At 37.8% G+C, this 26,208-nt stretch overlaps 4 protein-coding genes across 4 annotated transcripts in view; 2 read left to right on the top strand and 2 right to left on the bottom strand.

Annotated features, from left to right (window-relative positions):
* The window catches only part of LRP1 (LDL receptor protein 1), a 101,142-nt gene extending 85,844 nt beyond the window's left edge, over positions 1 to 15,298 (bottom strand). Inside the window, exons 1-3 of the mRNA XM_068769133.1 lie at positions 14,888 to 15,298; positions 1,337 to 1,486; positions 720 to 851 (exon numbers count right to left, since the gene is read on the bottom strand). Of these exons, the coding sequence (XP_068625234.1) occupies positions 720 to 851; positions 1,337 to 1,486; positions 14,888 to 14,972 (367 nt within the window). The 5' untranslated portion in view covers positions 14,973 to 15,298. The remainder of the gene's footprint in view (positions 1 to 719; positions 852 to 1,336; positions 1,487 to 14,887) is intronic.
* Positions 15,299 to 15,661: 363 nt separating this feature from the next.
* On the top strand, positions 15,662 to 18,791 carry ND-B12 (NADH dehydrogenase [ubiquinone] 1 beta subcomplex subunit 3). The gene is made up of 3 exons (XM_068769034.1): positions 15,662 to 15,752; positions 15,897 to 16,038; positions 18,499 to 18,791. Exons 2-3 carry the CDS (start codon positions 15,914 to 15,916, stop codon positions 18,659 to 18,661), a joined length of 288 nt encoding a protein of 95 aa, XP_068625135.1. The 5' UTR covers positions 15,662 to 15,752; positions 15,897 to 15,913; the 3' UTR covers positions 18,662 to 18,791.
* A 322-nt stretch (positions 18,792 to 19,113) lies between these two features.
* Rae1 (ribonucleic acid export 1) lies at positions 19,114 to 23,912 on the bottom strand. Its single transcript, XM_068768917.1, has 8 exons — positions 23,589 to 23,912; positions 23,296 to 23,388; positions 23,146 to 23,223; positions 22,043 to 22,138; positions 21,077 to 21,148; positions 20,641 to 20,919; positions 19,887 to 20,093; positions 19,114 to 19,280 (listed from the first exon to the last, which is right to left on the bottom strand). The coding sequence occupies exons 1-8, from the start codon at positions 23,733 to 23,735 to the stop codon at positions 19,197 to 19,199; spliced, it is 1,056 nt and encodes a 351-aa protein (XP_068625018.1). The 5' UTR covers positions 23,736 to 23,912; the 3' UTR covers positions 19,114 to 19,196.
* A 428-nt stretch (positions 23,913 to 24,340) lies between these two features.
* On the top strand, positions 24,341 to 25,815 carry LOC137925507 (SOSS complex subunit B homolog). Its single transcript, XM_068768963.1, has one exon. The coding sequence runs from the start codon at positions 24,473 to 24,475 to the stop codon at positions 25,046 to 25,048; it is 576 nt and encodes a 191-aa protein (XP_068625064.1). The 5' UTR covers positions 24,341 to 24,472; the 3' UTR covers positions 25,049 to 25,815.
* Positions 25,816 to 26,208: the final 393 nt, after the last annotated feature.

Here is a 26,208-nt window from a genome sequence, read left to right as displayed (position 1 = left end):
TATTATACAGCCCGAGGGTGTCTGTTCTTCGAAGGACAATGACGACTACCTCGCTCTTTAGCCCCTGAGTCTCGCGAATGGAGAGCGATCTAGAACTTGTCTCTAGAAGTACAGTGTTAGAACTACATAGTAACGACATTTATTCAATTTGCATTCCTATGTGTACGTTCGGCTAGAGCAGTGATTCCCAAAGTGGTCTATATCGACCCCTGGGGGTCTATGACAACCTGCAAGGGGTCTACGTCAACGAAAAAAAATATGGGGGTCCATGAAATGAAAATGGGAGTCCACAGACTGGACATCATTAGCCGAGGAGATTTAAGATTAACTCTTACAAAATTGACGCAAAATGTTAATAATTTATTATTAAAGCACCCGGTTCAACCTTCTTACTAAAAATGTTGACTTATTGATTATGTTATTTCATTTATAGTTTATTTTATGTTTATTTAGTGTTACGTATATTTTACATAACAGATACAAAATTTTATTTTGAGTAGTTTTAATTTAAATTCAATAAATAAATGTATCAATTAACATGTGTTTTTACTTTAAGTTTTTAACACTAAACTTCACTACAGTTAGAAATTTACAAGAAATCAATATCAGGTAAGTAGAGGGTCTACCCAACACGGAAAAACATGGCAGGGGGTCTACGACACAAGAAAGTTTGGGGAACTCTGGGCTAAAGGTATGTGGTGTGCTTTGCAGGTACTCACACATGAAGGGGTCCTCGTCGGAGTCGTCGTGCGGGCCGCAGTCTGCGTCGCCGTCGCAGCGCCAGCCAGCCGCCACGCACTGACCACTGCGCGCGCACCGGAACTGCCCCGCACCGCACGTGCCGTTCCGCGCTGCAACCACGACCACTGGTCAGCAGGGGACGCGGTTTAAACCAGAGGTGTCAAACTCGTGGCCCGAATTTAACATTTTTGCAAAAACGAAAATCAGAAAATAAACCAAAAAATAAAACTGTAATATACTTTATTTATAAACCGCGGATCAATTTAAATTGAACGCAAGCAATTACTTTTTATTACAAATGCAAATATATCTCCTGATCAGATATAAATCAATAATGCTCACGTTGTAACAATTTTGAAAGGATTCTTTACCACTATAATTTCTACCAAAATAGGAAAGTTTGTATGAGATGTCAAATATCTGAACATAAACATTAATATAAATTTATGTATGTTCATTACAGAGTGAGAGAGTACAAAATGAAATTGTTTTTTTTTTTGTAGCCTACTCTAATGTTAACTATTGTTTAATTGGCCCCCTTTGGCATTGCAGTTTGACACCCCTGGTTTAAACAGTATCACAGTAAGTTAGTTACCGCAGTGTAACTCGTCGGAAGCGTCGGGGCAGTGAGCGCGCCCATCGCAGCGCCACGCGCTCGGCACGCAGCGTGACCCGTCCGCGCACGACCACTGCCCATCACCGCACGAGCTGGTCGCACCGACCACCACGCCCTCTCCCGGCACACCTATTAATTAAAAATCGTATTTATCTTTCATGAGTCTGAGTGACTTACAAGGATGCCCAAGTGGCATTGGAAGATCCTCGTTCATGATAGCAGAGCACGAGGTTCTCTGGAGAGCTTCGGTTCAGGCTACTATTTTACCATATTGAGAGGCTGTCGAGTGCTTCGAGTGCTTAGATCGCTTAGACGGACATTCCATAGAGTGACTAGATACAAGGACCCCCGAAGGTTAAGCTCAATATCTAAAATTAAAGTTGGCAATCAAGAGTTCTTTGATTCGAACTTAGTTTATTGACTCATATGCAAAATTGATATTGTATACATTGTTAAATTTCATTTGAAAAGAGCAACTGTTTAGTTTCTAGGCTACCCTTCTAAAGAGTTAACATTCTGAGTCTGTGGTAGCTTAGTTACGGAGTGACTTCACTGAACTTTTTATAATGTTAATAACGGATGAAAAATCATAATACCGAATGCTATACGCATTTCCATGTCAACACTTGGGTTCCTCTCAATGTATCCTGGTACCCACCTCGAGACCTAATCTACGTGGTCCGAACGCACCATGAGCTTCAGATCTATAAAGACCATTGTTCCTCTGAAACACTTTGTTTAATTGAGAAAAACGTAATTATTAATGATGAATAGGTCACTCCATTAGAATCGTATCTCGCCTCCAGTAGATATTCAATATCATGTTACTGACTAATACGTACAATATCTAACTGTACTTAGCTAATGCATCTGAAAATGGACTCATATGTGTCAGGCGCGGGAAGTGACCCGAGTTCTCTGTAACGTATCATCACGTCGGGGTCACCAGTGTAGGAGTGGTCGTAGTACTGTAGCTTCTTGTTAATGTTGACCACACCTCCGCTCGCAGTTATAATGAGCGCGGAGACTCTCAACAGCGCGATGCAAACTTTTGTTGCGTCTACCGTGGCGCCATCTATAATTTATACATTTCATTACGACGCTGCCGCGATGCGATCGACTGCGCGGACACGTGGGTATGAGCTCGTTGCTAGGCAACGCGTTTTTCGAGGCGCGGTCCAAAGGCGGAGCGGTTAGCGAGTGGCGCGCGGTATGCACGCCACAATATCAACTTAAGGATGCCCACTGTTGGGTTATAGGCCCAAAGATATCTATAGGGAGATATACCAAAATCGCTACACTTGGCAGGCGGGTTGGCGATCGCAGTATCGTATTATGGTACGCAGGGACTGCTGCCGCCCATCCTTTTGAATTTTGTTCGTGAGTCAGTGGCAATCCGAGTTACAGAACCCTCTAAACAATAAATACGGAACCCTAGGATCTAGAAGAGCCGTAAACACGCGTGACCATAAAGTTATATATAAATTTTTGTGTACGGTTCTCGAAAATTCTTACTGAGTACTATCTCGAAGTTACTAGAACCTTATCCGTAGTATAAATAAGTGTACTCGCCATGTCGACAGTTCAGTGTTGTTTTTCCAGTTATAAGATTAAGATCTACGATCAGTGATACAAAGAGACTATTTGGTAACTTGTTTGAACAGTGATATCTTGAGCGATTTGGAAGCGTAGTTTGAACTGAGCGAAAGTATACTTTGTGTTAAAGTAGGGTGACCATATGATTTTTGATTAAAAGACTCCATGTGGACCAGTGGTGATTCATTTCGTGTCAGAACCCACAGTACGTAACAATATTAATTAGTGGATATTGGTGCTGATTGTATGTTAATTAAGATTACAAATTTTCTAACACATTTGTTATTTACTCCAAATTAAATAAAAAATCGCATATCGTCAACGTACAAAGTGTGATATATTTTATTAGACTGTATCCCGGAAATTAAACCCGGGACTTACGATTGCATGTTCCTGTCACCTACCACTGGGCAACCACAGCCTCACATATAGATTTCCAATAAGAGCAGGAGGAAGCCACCAGGGTCTGGCGTCTTCCCAAAACCTTCACCAGTGACAATACAATGAGAGAATTTACTCACAGGTGCCATTATCAGAAGTTGAAACATTATCTAGCGCACAATCAGTTGAAACACAATTAAATTGATATTAAATAAATTAGCATAAATGAGTTATTGTCTTAATTACAAGCAATATTAGAATCGACAACAACAAGCCTGATAGTGTCGGTTTAGTAGCGAAAAAATATTTATTAATAAAGTCGTCTGTACACCATATGGCAGAACGTTCTCCTTTGCACTTGCTGGCCATCGGTTCTTTGAATCTGGTTTCACCACTACCATTTCACCTATCTAATCCGTTTACTTTTAGCCGTAGACTTTTCTGAAGCAGATATATACTTGTACATCTTTCATCTATTTATGCAGCGCACTTCTAGATTATACGTCTTTTTTATTTGGCCCATTCGTAAAATATTATTTAATGGAATCAGGCGTTACCTTGCGGAAGTCCATTCTAAGTAAGAAAAGGACCAATATTTAGCCACTTCCGCACACGCATTAGTGCCAAACACCGAGTGCTAATCAGTGTAACATAACTCCTGAAGATGCCCCGTGGAGGGGTGAAACACGTATTGAGTAATTTAACGGTGGCATTTGTGTAGTTCGCATTGTTTGCCGCATACTCATTTATGAGCGGGCTGGCGGGCGGTGCACTTTGTTGCACGACTACCACTGCATGTGCGAAAGTCGCTATATATTGGTCCTTTTCTTATGTAAAATTTTAGATAGATATTAATTTGTCATCAATATATCAGCAGATAGACGCCCACTGCTGAGTACTGACACGTTCTTCGACACCAACGATACAATCTCCTTCAACTTATCATGATGGAAAAGGTCGCTGGTAAAAGGAAGGTTGGTAGGAGAAAGAAGTCGTGGCTTCGTAACATTAAAGAGTGGACCGGAATCGCCAGCGCTGCTGAGCTATTACGCAGAACCAAAAATAAGGAAGAGAGCAGGAAGCTGATAGCCAACCTCCACTAGTTGGAGAGGCACTTCAAGAAGAAGAAAAAGCAGAGTACTGGCTTCCTTCCGGTCTAGCGCTACTCGTATAAAACAACTCTCCGCGACTTTATCCATGTCGTCGTTCCGTCTAATATCAATAAGTAGTACATAAAGAACACATTAATAATATACATCCGATGATAAATCGCAGCCGGGAGCTGGGCGGGGCACTGGAGGGCTCTCAACGCGCTCCCCTCGGAGACGCGTGCGCAGACTTCTTTCCAGTCGCGTATTCAGATGTCAAAATATATATAATCGCGCGTGGAATAATTTAAGGTAATTTAATTGAATTCATTATTGTTTGCAAATAATTACGACTTTTAATGTTATTACAGAATATTAAAATTAAAATCTAAGGTCACTGACATAGCTCGGAGAATTGCTTGTCTGAAATGGCAGTGAGCGGAGACTGAGTTCAACCGTAGCGAACGCGAGCCAGTAAACACGGCGTGGATAGGCCCCTGAATAGTTGGACCGACGATGTGGTCGAGATGGCAGGATGTCGTCGCAGCGTAAGAAGGATCATCGTGGCGATCTTTGAAGGAAGCGTTAAACAAAACACTGCCACAGCGCTGTTCTTCCATCAGAACCATTTTGAGGAGCGCCTGCGTATGCTACGTATTCTTTGAAAGAACTTTCATATTTGCAATAATAACAATATGTTTATTCCATACAATATAATTCTAATTATTTAAGTAAATAATTAGATAAAATCTATATTATTATTAAATATAGATATATATTATATAGATATATATTTAAAAAAAAAACGAAGGTATTAAGGTAAACATCTTAGCTGTACCGAAATCATTAGTATCCGTGTTCGTTTGTATGTTCTTGTATTATTTTCAGAGGTCTTTAAGTTATTCTACTATTGCATTTAAAAAAGCACACTCCTGCAGAGTGCAATTGAGAGAGGAGAACATAGTAAGCTTCAGGAGCATCAGAGGCTTCATAAACTGGAATAAGTTAGCGCTTTTCCCCAGACCCTCGTTTTCAGAAAAAGCTCTCGAAGCCTACCTAAATATTCCATCCATTGCTTTCTGATGATAGAGTCACTGCATCCTTTCAATATGTGCGTCGTACAGTTATGTTTGCTTAAACTATGTCTGGATGTTAAAAGTTCCTTCTTCTTCTCAATCCGGCTTGTTTTAAAACACCTTGACTGAATCTCTTACAGGCTCTATTCTAACCATTTTAATCTGACAGTAGTTATAAAGTCATTGCCTGCAAGATTTTTTCTACTTTCCATACAAGCAGTAGTTTGTCGAAGTTATCTTGTTTGCGATGTGTCCTAAATGACTTAGAGCTCGTGTAGCCTGGTTTTAGTTCAACATAGTATTTAGTAATTACCACCTAAAAGAACTAAGTCAATAGCATTGACGCTATTATATGTATGACGGTATACAAGTGTATAAACGGCATCAGATGAGACAAGTACTCTTAAGTCAATGTAATTGTAATTTAAGTTTCTTTCTTCGGTAAACTTCTAGGTTTATATATAAATGAACTATCATTAAATTTAACAAATATTGTTATACAAAATTCGAACTGTTATTGTAAAAGTTTTCAGTCAAAGGTCCCTTCCGAGTGATGGAAGTGGATATGAATTAGTTAAAAAAAAGCCTGGTTTTATTCTTGTACTTGTGCGTCTTACAGCTCATGGAATTCGTAACATTTTACATCTATACGAAAGGTGCAAATATAATTTCATAAAAAGAAAATCACTCAATTTCTGTGCGTTTAGGTTTACGTGTCTAAAACTAGAATGTAGAACAGAATATAACTGGCCGGAAGGCCACTGATCATCATAATTTAAATGTAGAATGCCCACTGCTAGATATAGGCCGCTCCTATAAATTTCCAAGAACACTGGTTGTATTCGGCCTGTATCTAAAGTATCGTATTTCGAGAAATTTACAAGGTCGTCTGTCACCCAGGTGAATGTTCTACGCTGAGCTTGCAGGTCCATGGTCTCCACTCTAGAACCTTAAGGCTGCCATCCTTATACAGAGCTACCAACCCCCTCAAATCCATGGAGAATAAAGCTAATAACAAAGATGTAGATTTAAACTAAAAATAAACTAATACTTCGTGATCCTGTAGTGTTTTTTTATTCGTTCCCTCCTGACATATTTAACTTTCTCCTTTCATCTTTTACAATCTTTTATATTACAGCTACCTTCTGTCTTTCACAATCTTTCTCTTTCTTCACGTTCAATTCGCCTTCTGTGCATCACCTTCCTTCCTACATCTTCGTTCGTAGACCACCGTTTGCTGCATTATCATAGTTTTTACTACTAGTTGTAATTTTAATTTCTAGTTATATTTTTATACAATTATAGCTATTTGATTATCTTTTCTTATTTACTAAACCTATATTGCTTTATTCAAGACTAGCTTGGGATCTTACTCTACCCTTTTTGACGTAGTTTTGATACTTATTGTTTTTTTTTTGTATTATATGTTATACTACTTTTTGGAGAATTTTAGAAATATAGGGTGACATTTATCGTCTCCCTTGTGTGAGACGATGCTGTCTTCTTCAATCCTCTTGGCTAACTCGACCTCGGAGTCAGAGAAGACGTGTTGTAGTGTTGGCATTTAACTACTATACCAACGAGAGGTATCAGCCAGCTATGGACGTTGCAATCCCGTGTAGCGAGCGCGTCTTAACTACGGAACCGATATTTAATAGAATCAGGCTTTATTTTGCGGAAGTGCATCATAAGTAAGAAAAGAACCGCTTATATAGTGCCAAACACATAGTCCGACTCTGTGACGTCGAACGAGACTACGTTCGTTAATATAGTGGTAACATAACTCCTGAAGATGCCCCGTGGAGGGGTGAAACACGTATTGAGCGATTTTACAGTGGCAGTTGTGTAATTCACATTGTTTGCCGCATGCGCATTTATCAGCGGGCTGGCGGGCGGTGCACTTTGTTGCACGACTACCACTGCATGTGCGGAAGTGGCCAAATATTGGTCATTTTCTTACTTACGGGACCAATGCCTAGACATACTACAGTACTATAGTACACTGTTAAGTGGACTTCGGCTGTCACCTTCAACACCTTCTCACTTCTCTGTACAAAGAAAACTTAACTTCTTCTGCGAAGCGGCTCAGTTCACGGCATGGCATGGCAATGGCATATAAATTGCTATTGCTTTGCCGCCGCACGTTGCTATTCGCTACTCTCGACGAACGAACATACAATTGACGGTTACACATCGCAGGGAAATGGCAGTACGCCACGGGTTAAGAACCTTTTAAAAATAAACCCAGTCAACTGTTCATCAAGTTTGCGAGCGCGGTAACTCGCAGCGCGGGCCCTCCGACACACGCAGGAGGCCGGAGCGAAACACTCGTGCGGGCGGCGACCTCGCGCCCTCCCCGACCCTCCCGCTGCGTCGCGACATAACTCCCGGCGGAGGCGTTGCCGTGTCCGAAGTATCAGGTATCCGAAACCCATTTATCAGATTCGCTGCAAACCAAATAAATCATCGCATTCAGCGAATAACACAAAGAGCAACTCATAGCGTTTAATGTTATTAATCTACGAGAAACGCCCGTTGATGAGCCATAAATATTTGATAGACATATCTCAAAATTCCGGTAACGCCGGCAGCATAATAGTAGTGCTGTGGTTCAGATAACTGGAACAATTTGTTGCTAAACGAAGGAACAATAAGAAACGAAAACAGGACAAAAGACTGCACTGTATGTAAAACCGCTATATATAAAAAGATCCCCGGGATGTCAAAACAATTCGAGAAAGACTAAAATTAGGGGATCTTTTAATCTTAATGTAATTATATATACTATGTGATATATTTGAAATTACCCAGCTTGACGTTTTGGCTTTGTGCAGCTTCATCGAAATTGTACCCGCACTTCCGTTTGGAAGGCATAAAATTTTTCTCTGGCAGATCGTATCTCAGTTACTACAATTGCAATAAGGGGAACTATACCTGTGTACGCACTGTATGCGCACGCGGCTGTCAGTGTCTTGAATGTCAGTGTGAGGCGTGTCCGGTGCATCTCGCAGATGCAAAGTGATTATCGTAGTTTTGGAATTAATGCAATTGCACATTAAACACTTGTGTGAATAAAGCAGTAAGGTTCGATTCGTAATGGAATTACACGAGTGCCTCACACCGCGCGGAGAACGACTAATGCGGTTTTAGTTAGAAACTCTGCATAACCTGTACTTCAACTCTGAACAGCTGCTTAATCTTTACACTGTCCAAGTTCGATCCTGCATGGAGTACTGCAGTCACCTCTTGAACGGTGCAGCCAAATATCATCTGGAAGCCTTTGACTCAGTTGACCGAAGAGCCTGAATAGAAGAGTACAAACCCTTGAGCATCGTCGTCGAGTTGCCAGCTTATCGGTTTTTTATAGAATACACTTTGGAGAGTGCTCGAAGGCTCTTTTCAAACTGATTAAGCCATCTCCATTCCTTTATCACACTACTAATCACAGGCAAAAGTTTCATCCATACGTTGTTGACATACCGAAAAGTCGAACTAAACGGTTTGACAGCTCATTTTTGGTGAGAGTCGCCAAAATTTGGAACGACCTGCCTGGGTCTATTTTTCCTGATGAGTTGAACTCTTTAAGAGTAGAGTGAACAGGTTTCTTTGGGTTAGGCGTGTACCACCTTCGTCTTCATCTACACATTCCATCAGGTGAGATGGAAGACAAACGTCTTTTCCATTATAACTATCTACAAAATAAATAAAAAATTAACCGTATACTCTCTTCAGTCAGGTCATATTGAACATTTAGAGGATTTTTGAAATAAAAAACCAGCGGTGCAGCTAGCGTAACATATTCCAAGTCCTTTGCTTAGCCGCCTGGAAACGAAAATGTTTAACTTGTTTGAAAACGTCAGCGCCCGACGCCGCTTAGGATATACACTCGGCTTTCCACAACTAATATAACTCGCGACGGTAATAAACAAGGGGGGAGCAGGGAATAGGATAACAGTACGGTATGCGATAGAAAGAAAAACTAACCATGCCTTTGAAAAGTGTCTGAAAAAATTCTGCGCTTCTACGAACTAAACAGCAGTACTGCATCTTACGCTTTGATCTTAGACACCGGGAGACCAGCAGACGTGAGTTGAACTGAACGCGCAGCTGTCACGTGGCGATGCTTTAAAGTAGCGACATTCATACGCGATAACCCGTGCCCCGAGCGATAACGACCTCAGATAATAATAAGATGTTCAATTATTATGCTTGTCTTACCACGCAGCTCTAACAGCTTGAATTGATGCCTCCATATGTATTGAAATCACTGATCGTCTTTATAAAACGCGGAATAATTACTGACAGCAAATTTAATTCCGTTCGCTGTTACTTCGTAAGATGCCAATAGATGGCGCTCGTAGTAGATTGATTCGAAATTTAAAATTAAAAAGTGTATTATTGAGTATTGTATTTAAATTGGTTTATTGGATCATATATTGTATATATAAAATATTCACAAATTTCATTTAACCCTTAATAGCCTGATTTACGAGTGATTTTTTTCTAATATTAATGTGTTTGCTTGAGGTTCTAGATGAAGGGAGAAATAGATTTTTTTTTAAATTTCGTTGAAATGAATATTATACAACAGTAAAATTCGTACAGCCAACCTATAAAAAAAACTAAAAGTAATGTGAACATTCGGTTTAAAAGATTGGTATCAAAATTCAAACTCTAGGCTGTTAAGGGTTAAAAAGAAAGAACTGTTGAGTTTCTGGCCGGCTCATCTTAACATATGTGCAATCCGAGACGATGTTAGCTATATATATGTAATGTTAAATTTATTGAGGATTTAAAAGTGCATGTAAATATCTACTTTAAAAAAGATATTTTGAATTTGAAATTACGAACATGTCGGTAGAGAAACAAGCTTCTACTCTTCAAGACTTCATGCAGACTCTGCCGGCTTTTGTGACTGTCGCCCCTCTTGTCACGTGACGCTTTTGTATAAGTTTTCATTCAACGATAAATTAGTTAAACGTATCAACGGATGCCCCAGCGGGGAGCGCGTGTGCGCCAACGAGTGTAGAATTGAACGGCGAGCGACGATCGACGTGCGGGAATTAAATGCGAGTTCCCGATCCGAGCACGTATAATATAACATTCCTATAATATAATATAACAGTCGTATAATATAATATCATTGGTATAATATAATATTATTCAACAACACCCTCACCCTCTGCAAAAAATTGCAAAGTGCCATTGAAATGAACAAAAAGCAAACACAGTAAATAAATAGATAAAAAATGATAAAATAGAACCAAAGTGATACATAAAATTGTGATAGAAAATAATTATAGGATATAAGTAATAAAAATGTAAATTGAAAATGTAAAAAGAAAAAAGGAAAGAATGATAGATGAACAGAGCAAAAGGGAAAGAAAGCAGAAATGTAGCATGAAAGATAGATGATAGACCGAAAGAGAAAGTAAAGTATGAAAGAAGAGAGAGAAAATTAAAAATTATGTGAAAAAATTAAATTGCCAATAAAGTCCCTGTCCCACCAAAGATAGGGGTACGAGAGGCCCCCAATAGCGGGGGCCATTAAAATAAAAACAACACCCTCAACATGCACTAGACATAAGTCATAGAATCAAAAAAACACTTGACTCTAATGCTATAATCTTTCGCAGTTGTTTTTACCTGTTACATATACGTTGTATTCAATTTTAATATATTTATTATTACATTGAACACTTTCATACGCCATATTAGTTCCAGGAAGCTCAGTTTAATAGAAATTAAAAACAGATTAATCTTACGTGTGATATCCTTCACGAGGATTTTGATGTGATCTGAGAAATACATTACGTAGATAGGAAAACTGATAGCGGCTGCGGTCGGTGTGGTGGAGGCTTGTGGTTTGGCGTCCGCTTGTAACCCTTCATTCATTTCCTTGACAAACTAGTGTTGAGGTTCAGGAGAAGTTACATCAGACGCAACACGTGTAGTTTCATGAGACTTGTGTACAAGTCAGTATATAGACATATATTGTCTATTACAATGATTCCCAAAGTAGTCTATATCGATCCCTAGGGGTTTATGACAACCTGCAGGGGGTCTATGTCAGCGAAAAAAAATTTGGGGGTCCATGAAATGAAAATGGGGTCCACGATAGTGTATCTCAACACATACACTGATAGTACCTATTTACTTACATCATACTATCTTATAATATCAAAACATTTACATTATTTATAAAAGTACCTATGAAGTAAAAAGTTTATTAAATATGTTTATAAAATTGTGTAAGTTGTAGGATGTTGGTATTCGTTTTGTGGTCGCAATATATTTTGAACTTGTAAAAACCTGAGAGTCGCAGTCTCTAGTCTCGTCATACCTAGAGGAAAGGGGGTTCAGCGCTGTTACCAATCTCCTAACGAAAAAAAGAAACAGACTGGACATCATTAGCCGAGGAGATTTAAGATTAACCCTTACACAATGGACGCCAAATGTTTTTAACACTAAACTTTACTGCAGTTAAAAATTTACAGGAAATCAATATCAGATAAGTAGGGGGTCTACCCAACACGGAAGAACATGGCAAGGGGTCTACGACACAAAAAAGTTCTGGGAACTCTGGTCTGTTATAAGTATATAAAGATATATACATAACACACACGGTACTCGAAGTAGACAGGGGAATGCTATAATAATGAAATAATACTAAATCATATATAAAATATATAGACTCTTTTCTCGTTGATCGTTTATTTATTATCTAGTTCACGGACCCTTCCGCTTCATGAACTTAGTACCGATGAAGCTGTAAAAGCCTTGGAGCTAACAGCATTAACATCTTCAGAAACAATAACAATATAATGATCGCTTATCGCACAAGGTATACGTATACACAATAAAATTCCACAATTAATTTTAGATCTGCCACTGGAGATATTTAAAATCAATAATAATTGAAAAAAGTATTTCATTATATCCAAGAATACTAAACTGATGTTAATGCGTGGAATTAAATATAAAACTATATTTGTAAAGAGCAACTGTTGAGTTTCGCGACGGTTTCTCAACAGAACTGCCTTCTGAGCCTGTGGTAGCTTTCATTGGAACAACAATGATGACATTTTATGTTGTTTGACGATTCGAAAGTGCTTGTAATAATCTATTTAAATAAAGAATACCATCATTTCAATATTTCTTCCTAACGTCTTATAGCATGGTCTGTGTTTATGATCTTTCGTCTCCTCCGGTCACCGTCTCGTTCGTATCTAAACCTTATGTCCTCCACACACAGCTCTCCAAGTCCTCCTTCATATCTGTTGTCTCTACGTCGTGTGCCCGTAATCAATGTTAAATGCAGAACGCAATGTGCAAGTGAAATGAAGCGAAATCTTTTTTTTTTGTTCTTTTTTCTCACTGCTGCCCAAATAACATTTGCAAATTCCGCAGGTATAGTGTGGCAGGTCGCTCAAACCTGGTGGGTTCACGTGGGATTTGAACCCAGGACTTTCAGCATGCGAAGCAGGCACACTACCACTGAGTCACCGCCTGATAAAGCGGAATCTTCATACCACCAGGCGCTACCAGGCATAGTAGTAACGATTGCCTATATTTTATTATATTTTTATTAACTATATCTAATATATAAAATTCTCGTGTCACGGTGTTCGAACTTGAACTCCTCCGAAAGGGCTTGACTGATTTTTACCAAATTTTATATTCGTATTCAGTAGGTCTGAGAATCGGCTACTATCTATTTTCCATACCTAAGTGATAAGGGTTGTTCACCCTAAAATTTTTTTTTAATTTGACAAAATTTTTTGTTTATTTTTTTTATGATATAGCATACAAAAATACATACAAATCTAAATTTTCACCTCTCTACAATCAACCCTTATTTTTTAACTGGAAACTAAACTTTTTTTTTGCAAACAACGTTTGCGGGATCAGCTAGTACCATATAAAACTATCATTAACATATCAGCTATAAAACATATACGTCTGGTCATAAGTCCTTTTTATATATTTCTAATAGAACCGGTTGTAACCGGTGCACATTTAGCGTCTTTCGACGACCTTGAAAAGGCCGTTTGTCTACCTCGTGATCCTATCTACTTGCTGGTCAGTGATATTCACTTTAAAAAACTTAAAGCCGCGCGACCATATATTTTAGGCAATGTGGCTTGACTACTGCCATTTCAAACTGCCTATTTCGCTGTGTCGGTTATTTTCGTTCTAGATGTCTTTTAAGTTATGGTTCTTATAAATAAATCTCAAGAACAGTTATCTCCATGGCTTGTTAAGCGAGTAACTTGGCAATGAAGCCACTTTGAATACAGTAAGTTTTTTTTTGTTGGCCCCCGCTATTGGAGGCCTCTCATACCCCTAATTAGTTGGGATCAGGGTCTTTGTTTACAATTAGGATTTTCAGATCTTTCATCTTTATTCTTAACTCACTGTCATTCTTCTCAATTTCTTTTATTCTTAACTTATTTTCATCACAATATCTTTCATTTTGTTCTTTCATTCCTTCTTGCTTTCGTCGCCTTCCTTTCATCATCTTATTACTCTTAGGTGGCTAGGTACATTTTTTTATTCTTTATTTTATTATTGACTTATTTTATTTCGAATACTGTAAATTACCGCTAGTAGCATATTAGTCGTATAAAATATAATATAAAAAAGTCGGTTGTGACCAAACCGAATTAATAGTGAAGTCAGCAGTATAAAATAAACTAGTTTGTTCTTATAATTTTATCAATATGTTGTTTAAAGGTTGCCAAGAATATAACCCAAACAACGCTAGGCAACAGGTATTGAAAGCTGCAACGAGAGACATCTTCGGAAAGTTGCAGAATGTACTTCCTATTTGATTCTTAATGTAGCACACTTTTTTGAACTATATTAACGGTAACACGATCTAATACACGATTACCATGGATGTAGACATAGTTGTATAAGAATTCTATGTCTAGTGGAGGCCCGGAGGAACTCGCGGAGAAAACAAGAGAGTAAAACAAATTCCCTGTGTACTAAATAGTTCTGGAGATATCAACTTTCAAGTTCCCGATGTAGATTTTCAACTCAGGTAAAAGTAATTCACACCCGTGTCTGAACATGAGTTTATTATTATAATGGTATGTAATATACGCTTAATTACTCAGTCAGAAATTTCAATTTAATCATAGGTTAAAAATATATTTTAATTACGTTATAGATTTACAATAAGATTTTTGAATAATTTCGATTAATTGTAAAAATGTGCGCCGACTGTGACAAGCGGTTAAAAAAATATATTATTTGAACGTTATAATACATGCAATGTTTTAATAGATACAGGATTGTAATTTTGAAAGGAATATTTGAAATAAAATTAGATGTTTTTCAAATACTTGTACACAAAGAGGCAAGCGCGAGGGATTGCTTACCAGGAGCGGGCGCGTCCGCGGTCGCCGGGCCCGTGCTGAGCAGCGCTAGCAACGCCAGCAGAGCGCCCGCTGACATCGAACCCATCGCGTGCACTTCAACGATGCAGCGCCATGCCGTGCACCTTGCACAAAGCTGCAACCCGCCGTACGGGCCCGCTCTCCGCACCCAGACGGCTATTTTTGTTTACAGCAAGTGATACACGCTTTTTACACTACAAAGCTCTACAGTTGTTACTGTGATTATAAATCACTAAAACTTAACGTTTGTTTATAAAACCAAAGTCCAGTGATCATTGGTAAAAACAAGTCAAATATCGAGTCAATATAACACAAAAGTCGATGTGAACATGTAAATAAAGCTTGAGCCGCTTCGCGCAGTAGAAGCGTCTCACGACAGTGCGACCGGAGCGCCTCGTCCCGTGCCGTAGATGCTCTAGCGGGTCGGTAGTGTTGTGCCCGCAGACGCACTCCTCTCACTGACATGCTCCATAACAATGTCTTTTACTAGTTCATTCAAGTAATCAAGTTTCGATTGTTTTAAATAATTTTACCATACAATATAAAATAGTGTGATATTGGATATGTGGTTTTAACCATGATTACATATAATTAGTTAAGTAAGAAATAACAATTAAATTGACCATAAACTTTCTAATACCTATCCGCATGTGTTTGCCAATAATTTGGTACATCAAATACTTAAGATATGGCGTGAACTTATAAATGACATTAATTAATCTACAATATTTTAAAAAAGCCAATTTATCCAATTTACACTGTCTTCTTTCGACTGTCACAGTGCAATTCGAACTCAGTCTATGACAGCTGTCAGAATTCGCAAAAGGATATTCTGTTTTTAACTCTGGTAAATATTGATAATTTTTCGAAATTAAAATCGCACTGTATCAATTAAATATACGCTTACTATTAAATATAGGTTAATTATGTGTGGTTACATTTTTTTGTGTTATGTAATATATTGTTAGGTTATTGTCGTTAACTATTTCAGAACTCTTGCACATAACCATGGGGCACGGAGGGCCTCCTTACGTCATCCCAGATTACAAACAGTTCCAGGTGAAAGGCATCACACAGCTGGAGGAGCTCCAGAAAGCGCTCGAGAAGAAAGGCCTGAAGGATCCGTGGATCAGGTAACGACTAAGTTATTAGTTTTTTTTTTAATTGCGCGTAGATAAAAAAATATTTGTGATCGCTCAATATTCAGTAACCTACATGTCTTACAACTTCTTTCTAATTTAAAGGGCAACATAGTTCTAGTAGGTTATGACTGTAATAAGTAGTAAAATTTTTCCTATTGATCCTAGGCTAAATTTTAGGAGATGAATATTAAACTAGCCGATTCCTAGGTAAAGTAGCATCTAGTACAGACTAATAATGGTAGTCACTGCAATCAGAAAGTATTATTGAACATTAACATCAGAAATTATTCAACATGGATGAATTACTTATTTCATTCACTTATTTTAAATATTGTTGGTTCAGATAATAATTATTTCAGATGTGAAAATAACAGATGGTAGAATATATATGACAATACATTACACTTACTATATGACAATATATTTTTCAAAAAAATGTAAAAACTACCTTTTTTAGAGATATTGTATAGCCCAAGGTGAGTTATCTTCTATTTAGCGATTTACAGTATAGCATACACAAACATTCTTTGTCTTTTTTAAATCTAACAATATATTTACACCTCTATTATGCTCTTATTTAATATGGTAACTGCGGCACTGTTAGCACGAGAGTTTCAGCTAGTGCATTGTGAGGTCATATAGAACCTAAGAAAACTTTTATTGTGACATGGTCATTTTTACCTACAGACACTGTCTAAATTAACTGTAAATCAATAATGCATTAAAATATCATTGTTTTTAATACAAAAATAACTTAATACCCATATATAAATATCTGTACTTGGATATGACTTTAAAATGTACAAAATATTTTTACACAAATTATACTGTAAAAGTGTTTTGTAAATCAATACAAAACATGTGGTTATTGTTATTAAATATTTAGTTTATATTTTATATATATTAAATATTTTACCATGTAGTTGGCATCCATCTGCTGATATAATGATGATAATTAAAAATTGAACCATTTTTACTTCTCCATATAGTTTTTTTTTTTTTTAATTTGATGAATAATTAATGACAGTATCTTTTAGAAACTTTTTTAGAAGTTGGTTAGTTATTAGTGATTGATGTTTTGATTTCTTAATTTTGAAAATGAAATAAATAGATTCACAGAAAGTGCTTGCCTACCCCCTTTTGTTTATATAGATCTGTAGACATTGACCAATAGACATTTTCCATTATTGTTAATTAGTTTAAAATTAAAATTTTATTTTTCTATTGTTCAAAAGTTAAGGATGTTCCTTTGCACACTTTGTTTTGAAAACCACATTTTACTGGTTTTTTGCTGAAATGTCAGTAACTGGTAAAGGATTCATTTGTGGATTAGTAAACAACCCATTTTAGGAGTAGTAAATTCCCCATCTCCAGCTTTTGTCCTTTTTCCTTTATGATATTGTTACATCAACTGTTAATAACAAGTAGGAATGGTGCATGAAGTTGCACTCTTTCTCCTAAAACTCTTTTTCTGTGGAAACTTTGAACACATTGTCTAATCTATTCACAGAGCGACTGGTTATAATTGTGAGTTTTATAGGGGTGGATGTATAGCTCACTTGTCATTATATAAAAATATAATTATTAATTTTGAAAGAATTTCGTTATATTTATTTTATATGCAAACACATCATTCCCCAGATGTGCTATTTTCTATGTGACTTAATATATTCTTCACGGTTTGGTAAACCGCAGCATGCAAACATTCTTTAACAATATAAACACAAAGAAATTGTTCTAGGTTAAGATTGTTTTTATATTAGTTTAAAAACTTCTGAGGTGTGCCAGGCCAATAACTTCTGACATTACAAAGACAATAGTCGCAAAAAATAATTTCAATATGCAAAATCTAAATTTGGAAAACAATTTTTCTTACTAATATTATCATTGTTATTTATAATGTCTAGCAACTTTTAACCACTAAAGTCTAACATTTTTGGATTAAGGACTAGCAAGACTGACAAATATATTGTTGGACATACACACATGGTGGACAGAGAACTTCAATATCTAATGGATTCAGGTGTTATTTTGCGGAAGTCCATCCTAAGTAAGAAAAGGACCAATATATAGCTACTTCCCCCAATGCAGTAGTAGTCGTATACTGATTAGTGTCAAACACAGAGTCATCTCTCTGTGTTTGGCACTAATTGGTGTAATATTACTCCTGGGGATGTCCCGTGGAGGGGTGAAGCATGTGTTGAGTGATTTAGCGGTGGTAGTTGTGTAATTTGCATTGTTTTCCGCACGCGCATTTATCAGCGGGCTGGCGGGCGGTGCACTTTATTGCACGACTACTACTGCATTGGCGAAAGTAGCTATATATTGGTTCTTTTCTGTCAGAGAAATGTGTTAAAGTACAGGCCTGCTTGCAATCGGTCCTATTGAAAATCAATGATGACGGCAGAGATGATGAAATGATATAAGTAAAACGGATAAATAATGTTACAGAAATGAAGCATGGAGATATCATCCAGGCTTCGGTACTCCTGGTGCCAGAGCAATGAAGTTTTTCTTCCGCGGATTTCCTCTGGGTTTGGCCCTGACCATAGCCACCGTCGCCATCACCAAGATGGCAGGCGGCGACGACGAGCACGGCCATGGCCACCACTGACACGGCTGGGAGCTGCCTGTGTCCTGTATGGTGCTGTGCGTAGATTCGCTTTGTGCCAGGGATTAGAGCATTGTTGTTATACATAATATAAACATTATCTTTCAGTTTAGTGATTAAAAAAAATTACTTACACTATCTTTTATTTGCATCAAACTGCCTAAGTTTTTTCTAATACACTACAAAAGTGTTTTGTAACATAATTTCTTTTAATTAGTGTCTAAAATAGTAACTATATTGAGTTTCTTGACAGGTTTTTAACGGAATTAATATTCCGAAATGGAGAAAATTGAAACCAATAATACTGTATATATTAAATACACATTAAATCAATGATTTTTTTGAAGGTGATGAAAAATATTTGTTTCATTGCTTTAAAATTGTAAAAGCAACTCTAGTGTGAGAAGATATGGAAACACATCTCTTAGGTTGGATACATGGGTCAGTGTTAAAAATCAAATAACTTATTAAGGTTGATCTTAATTCTTGATTTTAATATTACTATATCATAACAGCCGTGATGGTAGGCGTGTGGTGCTCACGTGGTGCGCGGCTTCAGGTCATCGTAACAGGGGCGCAGGAATATGAAGTTCTTTTTGGCCGGGTTGTAATGTTCATGACCCTGAAAAGCAGACACTGTGTTAAGTAACCAGATAATAAAACCATGGTATTGTTTATTCATTTACAATTTCACATTATGTCAAAATGAGGAAGCTAAAATCAGTATAGGTTGGTCACATATTGAAAGATGTAAATGACATTTGGACATAGTCCACCACTGTATGGACGCATAGAGACGACATAGTACGGAAAAGAGGTAGATGATGGTCTCATGATCTGAATAGAGTTGCCAATGTAAGTCCAGAAGCATTGGAGGGAGGCTTATTCAACTAAATTGATATATAAAACTACAATGTAAAAATAACATATATTAATATAGGCTACTTAAATAAGAAAATTTACAGACTATTAATAAAATACATTAACGTGACAGATTGCTAATAAACAAGTTTCAGGAAATAGCATAAAATTTATGCACTGATTTCAAATGTGTATAAAATTGAAAGTGTAATATGTCAAAAGTAAAAAAAAAGTTTAAGTGAGCTTATGCCATAGTAATAGATCTGATGGTGTCAGTGTGTTTAAATCTCTAGTATGATATTGATGCATATGTTAGGAATGTTAGGAAAGAAAAATATATTAGATGAATACATAGAATGCTTGTCACCTTAGACCAGTCATAGCCCACTGCATAGGCAAACACCTGCCCGCTGTGGTTGAAGGCGCACTTGGTGAGCGGCTGGTCGAGGGTCTCTGAGGATTTGAGCTTGGTGCGAGCGTCTTTGTCCCAGAAGGAAAAGGAACCGTCTGAGCCCACTGTGGCCAGCGTGCCGTGCGCCGGGTGGAACGCGATGTCGTTCACGGCGTAGATGTCCTACAAGAAAAATAGTCTTGGAATGATGGGTGCGCTATCATGGTAAAATCACAGTAGTATAAATACCAAGGAAAATTTCTGTTATTGTAAAACCTTCATCATATTAAAAATACCTACTGCAAGGCATAGGTCTCCCACAAAGATCACCACAATGAAGACTGTTGCGCTGCCTGCATTTGGCGACTTCCCGCGACCTTGACTTAAATATGTCGTCGATTCACCCACCTACTAGGAGGCTTACTCACGCCGCGTCCACAGGCATGTGGTCGTCACACGAGAACCTTCAGACAACAACGGCAGTTGGCTGCACGAGCGATGTTCTTCTTCCATTACCACTTCAGACGAGCAATTTTTCGAACAGCATCTGCGACCTTAGTTCTTTTTCAGATCTCCTCATCTTTGATTCGATCTCGCTGCGATGCCCTATCCCTTGCTCTCTGGATGACATCGAGCCTTGTTGTGAGATCCATAGTAAATGACGACAAACATAATACTTGATCTATTACAATTCCTTTGGGACAGTTGACACACAGAAGGTGGTCGTTACCTGGTAGCTGCCGGTGGTGCCGCCGCCAGCACGATGGCACTTGAACGTGAAGTTGTCTTTGGGGTTCGCCGGGTTCACGTACTGAATGGCAACGCGGCCCTCAACGCTGCCCAGCGCGAATCCCGTGGGCTGTTTGGTCTTCTTGTCCCGGAAGATGGCGATGCAGCGATGTTGGTACTTGAGCGGAGATTCTACCCGCTTGTATTCGGCTGGCTTGCCCTCCAGAGTGTAAAGACAGATGCCACGGTCAGCCGTGCCCACCACAGCCATCGGGTAGTCCTGTAGACGTGGGCTTCATTATATGAATAGTGTCATTAGTGACATAAATAGTTTTTTTTTAGTTGGAACATTTAGAAGTACTTTTATTGAACTCCGGTATGTAAATTTAGATTAAGTAATACTAGACTATGTGCATATCAAAAGCATAAATTCTCACCACGTCGGCACAGTAGCAGCGCTCCGAGAGGTTCATCGCCATCACCGGCACTGAGCTGCGTGTGTCCCAGAACTGCAGCAAAGTATAGTAAACATCTTAAGTAATATCATTAATACAAATAACTAATGCTGCGTTTAAAAATAAATTATGGTTACAGTAAAGACCCTTTAATGTAACCATAAATAATATTTATTGAGACTACTAAAATAATAGTTAAGTGACAGGTATACCTAATAAACTTATTTATAATTTTTTTACACAAAGTTTCTCATTACATTATTGAGAAGGTACGACATTTCTCAAACTAATTGAATTGGGAACAAGGAGATCAGTAGACAAACCAAATAAGCAACTTGGGCTACCATTACAGTGGCTGTTATTGTCTCAGCGGGCTGGTTTCCGCAATCATGCGGCATTACGCTCATTTTGCTTCGAGGTTGACCTTAACCAAACCAACCCAACTCCTTGAGAAATCCCGGCAGACTCTTGATGTTGCCGGCAATCTCAATAAGGCACCTCCGTGATCCGAGATGGATAGCCCTGTAGGGTACTACACCCGTACACCGAAGTAGTACATGAGCAGCAGTCTCATACTCTTCCAGGTACACTTTGCACAAAGTACTGTCTGTAACACCTAATGTAAATAGACATTTGTAAAAAGACTATGACCGGTTAAGATCCCTGCCACCAAGTGCAGTCAGGATCGCGACAGCCGTAGCAGAGATTTAAAGAGCCAGCAGCTTATGGCCACATAGCACTCAGAACAAATAGGCTTGTGGAGTATTAAGGTTCTTGAGTGGAGTCCACGGACTGGCAACTGCATTCTAGTACAATCACCAATAAGGCCACTTCCAACTGGTGTTATTGGAAATCTATAGCGGAGACCATGTCCAGCAGTAGATGCTCTATGGCTGAAACAATGATGATAATAGTATGTTATTAGATATGAAGATGTAAAAAACTTACTTTGAGTGTTTTGTCCCAAGAGGCTGTCATCAGGCAGTTGTAGTTGGGTGCTTTTACCCAGTGGCATGTCTTGACAGGAGCATCATGTGCTGCTACCTGAAGCAAAAAAAATGATCAATGTGTAGCAATAACATTAAGAGCTAACAAAGTACAAGGCATAACCAATTCATATAGTGGGGACAACAACTAATGTTTCATAATAATGGCAAACAAAAGCATTCATTATATTATATATCTTTTTAAACTTACATTAGATATGTTTTTTAAAATAAACATCATATAGACCTTGTTATATCAGGGTAGTGAAATTGCTGTGATACAAGTACATAGAATGGTCCCCACTCTCTTCACCCATAGTTGCTGTAATTGCCAAATAAGACAAAAATACTCAAAAATTATGGTTTGCAGGATCTCCCATATATACATGAATAATAATAAAATGACTATGTCATACTGCATCTGATTAGTCATCTTATCTCGTTTTGTCTCAGCAGGCTGATGCCTATAACCAAGCGGCACTTCACTCAATTTGCATGCCTTTAATCAAGTCAAACTTCTCTAAAAATCCCAGCAGACCCTTGACATTGCCGGCAATCTCAGAGATGCACCTCTGCAATCCAAGAGGGGATAGCCCTGTAGGGCACACCCAAATACCAATCTACTTAGATGGTCATGGTTTTTTAACAAACAACTGTATAATTTAGGTAGGTTATGGACAGTCCTCTGTGCAGGACATGTCTGAGAGACAATGAGATTGGGACTACTTCATTGTATGTCATTGCCCATCTTGGATAATTTACATACCTCCCTAAGATCACATAAATTATATCAAAATAGATAGAATACACAGCTAATGAGGAATTTTTGAAATGAAAGTTTAAAAACTGTTGTGATATTATTAATTACTAAACTTCATGTTTTGCTAATTAGCTCAAGATAAATGTAAGAGTTCTGATAGCCCCATACACCTATATTTCACAGCCTTGAGTTAACACACTTGAGTCTCATTTGTAAACTTTTATATAACATCGTGATCTTTTCATTTAAGAATGCTTGAAGGTAATTTTACATATATTATGAAATAATTGGACAAAATGGACCACCTGAACACACTGGTTGGCTGCAAGATCCCAGCACTTTACACTCTTGTCTGTTGATGCCATAAAAACCTTGGTGCCATCCTGCAAACAGAAAGCATCTTGATATATTGTGACAACATACCTAACCAATATAAGATTTCATAAAGCACCCACGTCATGCCACGCCACATCTAATACAGGTCCATCCATGGCTTGTGCCGCTTTAGGTACTGTTTTTCCAGAAGCTTCCACCTCCCAACATCGAACCTGCGAAATATCTTAATGTTTTGAAAACTTTTAATTTATAATTACAGAGGAAATACTTATAAGTTTGTTACAATAATGCAATTGCGCCATATTGCGCAATTAATCCGTAGTTGTTAAATACAACAGGCTTTACTACCAAATCTTACATCCGAAAAGTCAGTTTGAAAATCAATGCTAAAAAAAATAACGGCGGCACTCACCCGGCAATCCCAGCTGCCCGCCACAAGGAAAGTTTGTGGCACTGACGGAGGAGAGAACTCCAGCGACGACACCGCATCCTCGGGTGGCGACGTTACCTCCACATCCTTGTTGGGGTTGCTGGCGCCCGCGCCGAGTTGGTTGAACATTTTCGCGGTCTATTCACTTCGATATGATTTATTAATATTTTGCAGAGCACATCTAAATTCGTGAAATGTGTGATTTTAAGAAATGATAATTTTATATGTTATTAATCAAATACCTTTACATATAAAACAAAATCTCAATACGGATCATAACCAAGAAAATTATTTGATTCTTTAAATTTCTACGAATGACAACAAAACTGTGTTCATTCAAAAACAGTTTATACAGATTATATCTAAAAAGATCGTTATCGTTTTACACAAACATTAAATTAGCAGAAACGGGGAAGAATGATTTTATATAAATTTTATTCTGGAATATATTTATAACTTTTATTTAAAATAAATTATTTTCTTTTTTTTTCTAGAAATTTGATTGTGGCTCATACAAGTTCTGGTTCTTACATTAGTAATTACAAGAGTGTAGAACTTTTAGGTATTTAATTAGATATGAACAGTTAAATTTTTACTATTTTTTTTATTTATAGATTTAATATTTGTAATTATATTATATAATTTTTAATTTCAAGATATGGTTTAGGACATACTTTGTTTCGTAGACATTATAATATGGCAACAATAATCACTACAGCTGATTGCATTTAACTTTACACATCGTAATATGATTGATACTTGTCCTTATTTTATTATTACTCTTCCTTTGTTTTGCAATTACAATATTCAGATGCTTAAAATTACTACTAAGTAATTGTTAGCCTTTTTTTTTCAACTGAGTAAAGATGAGTACGACGGAGTACGTTCAAATAAAGGAGCTGAAGCCCGGCATGAAGAATATTAACTCTGTATTCATCGTGTTGGAGGTGGGGCCGCCGACACTGACGAAGGAGGCGCGCGAGGTGCGTACGCTGCGCGTCGCTGACGCTTCAGCCTCCGTGAACCTCTCCGTATGGGATGAGCCCGGCGCGCTTCTGCAGCCAGGTGACATCGTGCGCCTCACGCGCGGCTACGCTTCGCTGTGGCGATCGGCGCTAACTCTGTATTCCGGTAAATCGGGTGACATACAGAAGGTTGGAGAGTTCTGCATGCTCTTTAACGAGCAGGTAAATATGAGTGAACCACAGCCTGCGCCGCCGGCACCTCCGCCAGGCGCGCAACCTCCCGGTGATCGCAATGGTAACGGCGCCCACCAGGGACCGCGCTCGCTCATGAATGCACCAGCTAGTGGACAGGGCCCCCAACAAACCAATCAGAAGCAGGAGCGGTTTTCGAGTGGTTCACAGGAACATTCCAGTAAACATACACACAAGACTTATGTGAGAGGTAGGGGACATCAGCGCGGCAACAGCCGGCGGTAGTGGCGTCCTGACTGACAGTGCAATTTGTAGGCACTGCCTATTGCATGTGTGTACAGCTCTAAGTGAAACTAGTATAAATTAGAATATTATTATTTGCTATTTAGTACTGATTGTGTTTATATGCAGTTCAAATAAGAGGTGTACTTGAGAAGTGGTCAAGTAATAATGTTATAAACTTGACGAGCCAATTTTTACTTGTACAAACTTTAGTATTATTATGACATAAGATTGACTTGTTAATAATGATCTGGCCTAATCTTGTCTTCCAGTACATGCTCTGCTCTCTTGAAACATTGGTTGACTTTTTATTAATTTGGGTACTGTTCCAATGGATTTAACAGTAATGAAGTTGAAAAATCTGTTACCATTATCATTTCAGTTCTTTTTCCATAGGATCATGTATTTTTTAACTTGAATCAAAAATTTTAATTTGTTTTTTTTTTTTTAACATCAATTCAAAAAGTCTTGGCGTTGTTTTAAAATTGACAAATCATTAATTTATTTCTGTTATTGTTTCTGTCATGTTCAGCAATGTGATGAAGCAGTGTGACTTGATGTTGCCCAACTGTGGGTTGGGTTAATTATGTGCTAAGCTACATGTTGTAGTTTTGAATGGATCTGCTTATACAGTTTTGTTGCAGTGTGTAAGATGGTAATATTGTTGGTAAACACAAATTATTATATGACAAGGAACTGTTGGTTTTAAAGAAAATGTATGTGTTTTTAAAATATCAAGGAATGAAGTTATTTGTATGGAATTAAGAAAGAACCCAATGGATTTTCATAAACTGCAGTTTAATTTTCCTTCAGTTTCAGCTCTTACAATTTTATTATTTTAAATAATATATTTATTTGGAAGACTTACAGATGTGTATAATAATATATAGCAAGAATTTAAAATAAAAATTGTTAAATATTTTAACAGTGGCAGTAATCAAAATATGTTCCTATAATTATTAGCAAGATGAAATGCAGATAAATTTCTAATATAGTGAAGGATTTTTCTTCAAAACAGTAAATTTTTAGTATTGAAATGTTTTTTATCTCTGAGGATAAGTATCAAACTATAACTGTTATAAAATTGGGAACAGTATGAGGTCAAAGACGGTTGCGTGAAAGGCGAGTTCTACTCGGGGGGGTAAAGGATGGGGGGATACCTT

Source organism: Battus philenor, unplaced genomic scaffold, assembly GCF_028537555.1.
Source record: "Battus philenor isolate CCGP_79_NKW_IND1 unplaced genomic scaffold, ilBatPhil1.0.hap1 SCAF_27, whole genome shotgun sequence".
Classification (NCBI taxonomy): Eukaryota; Metazoa; Arthropoda; class Insecta; order Lepidoptera; family Papilionidae; genus Battus; species Battus philenor.
Note: the sequence above shows the minus strand (reverse complement) of the source record. Positions and strands in the feature narration are given on the sequence as shown.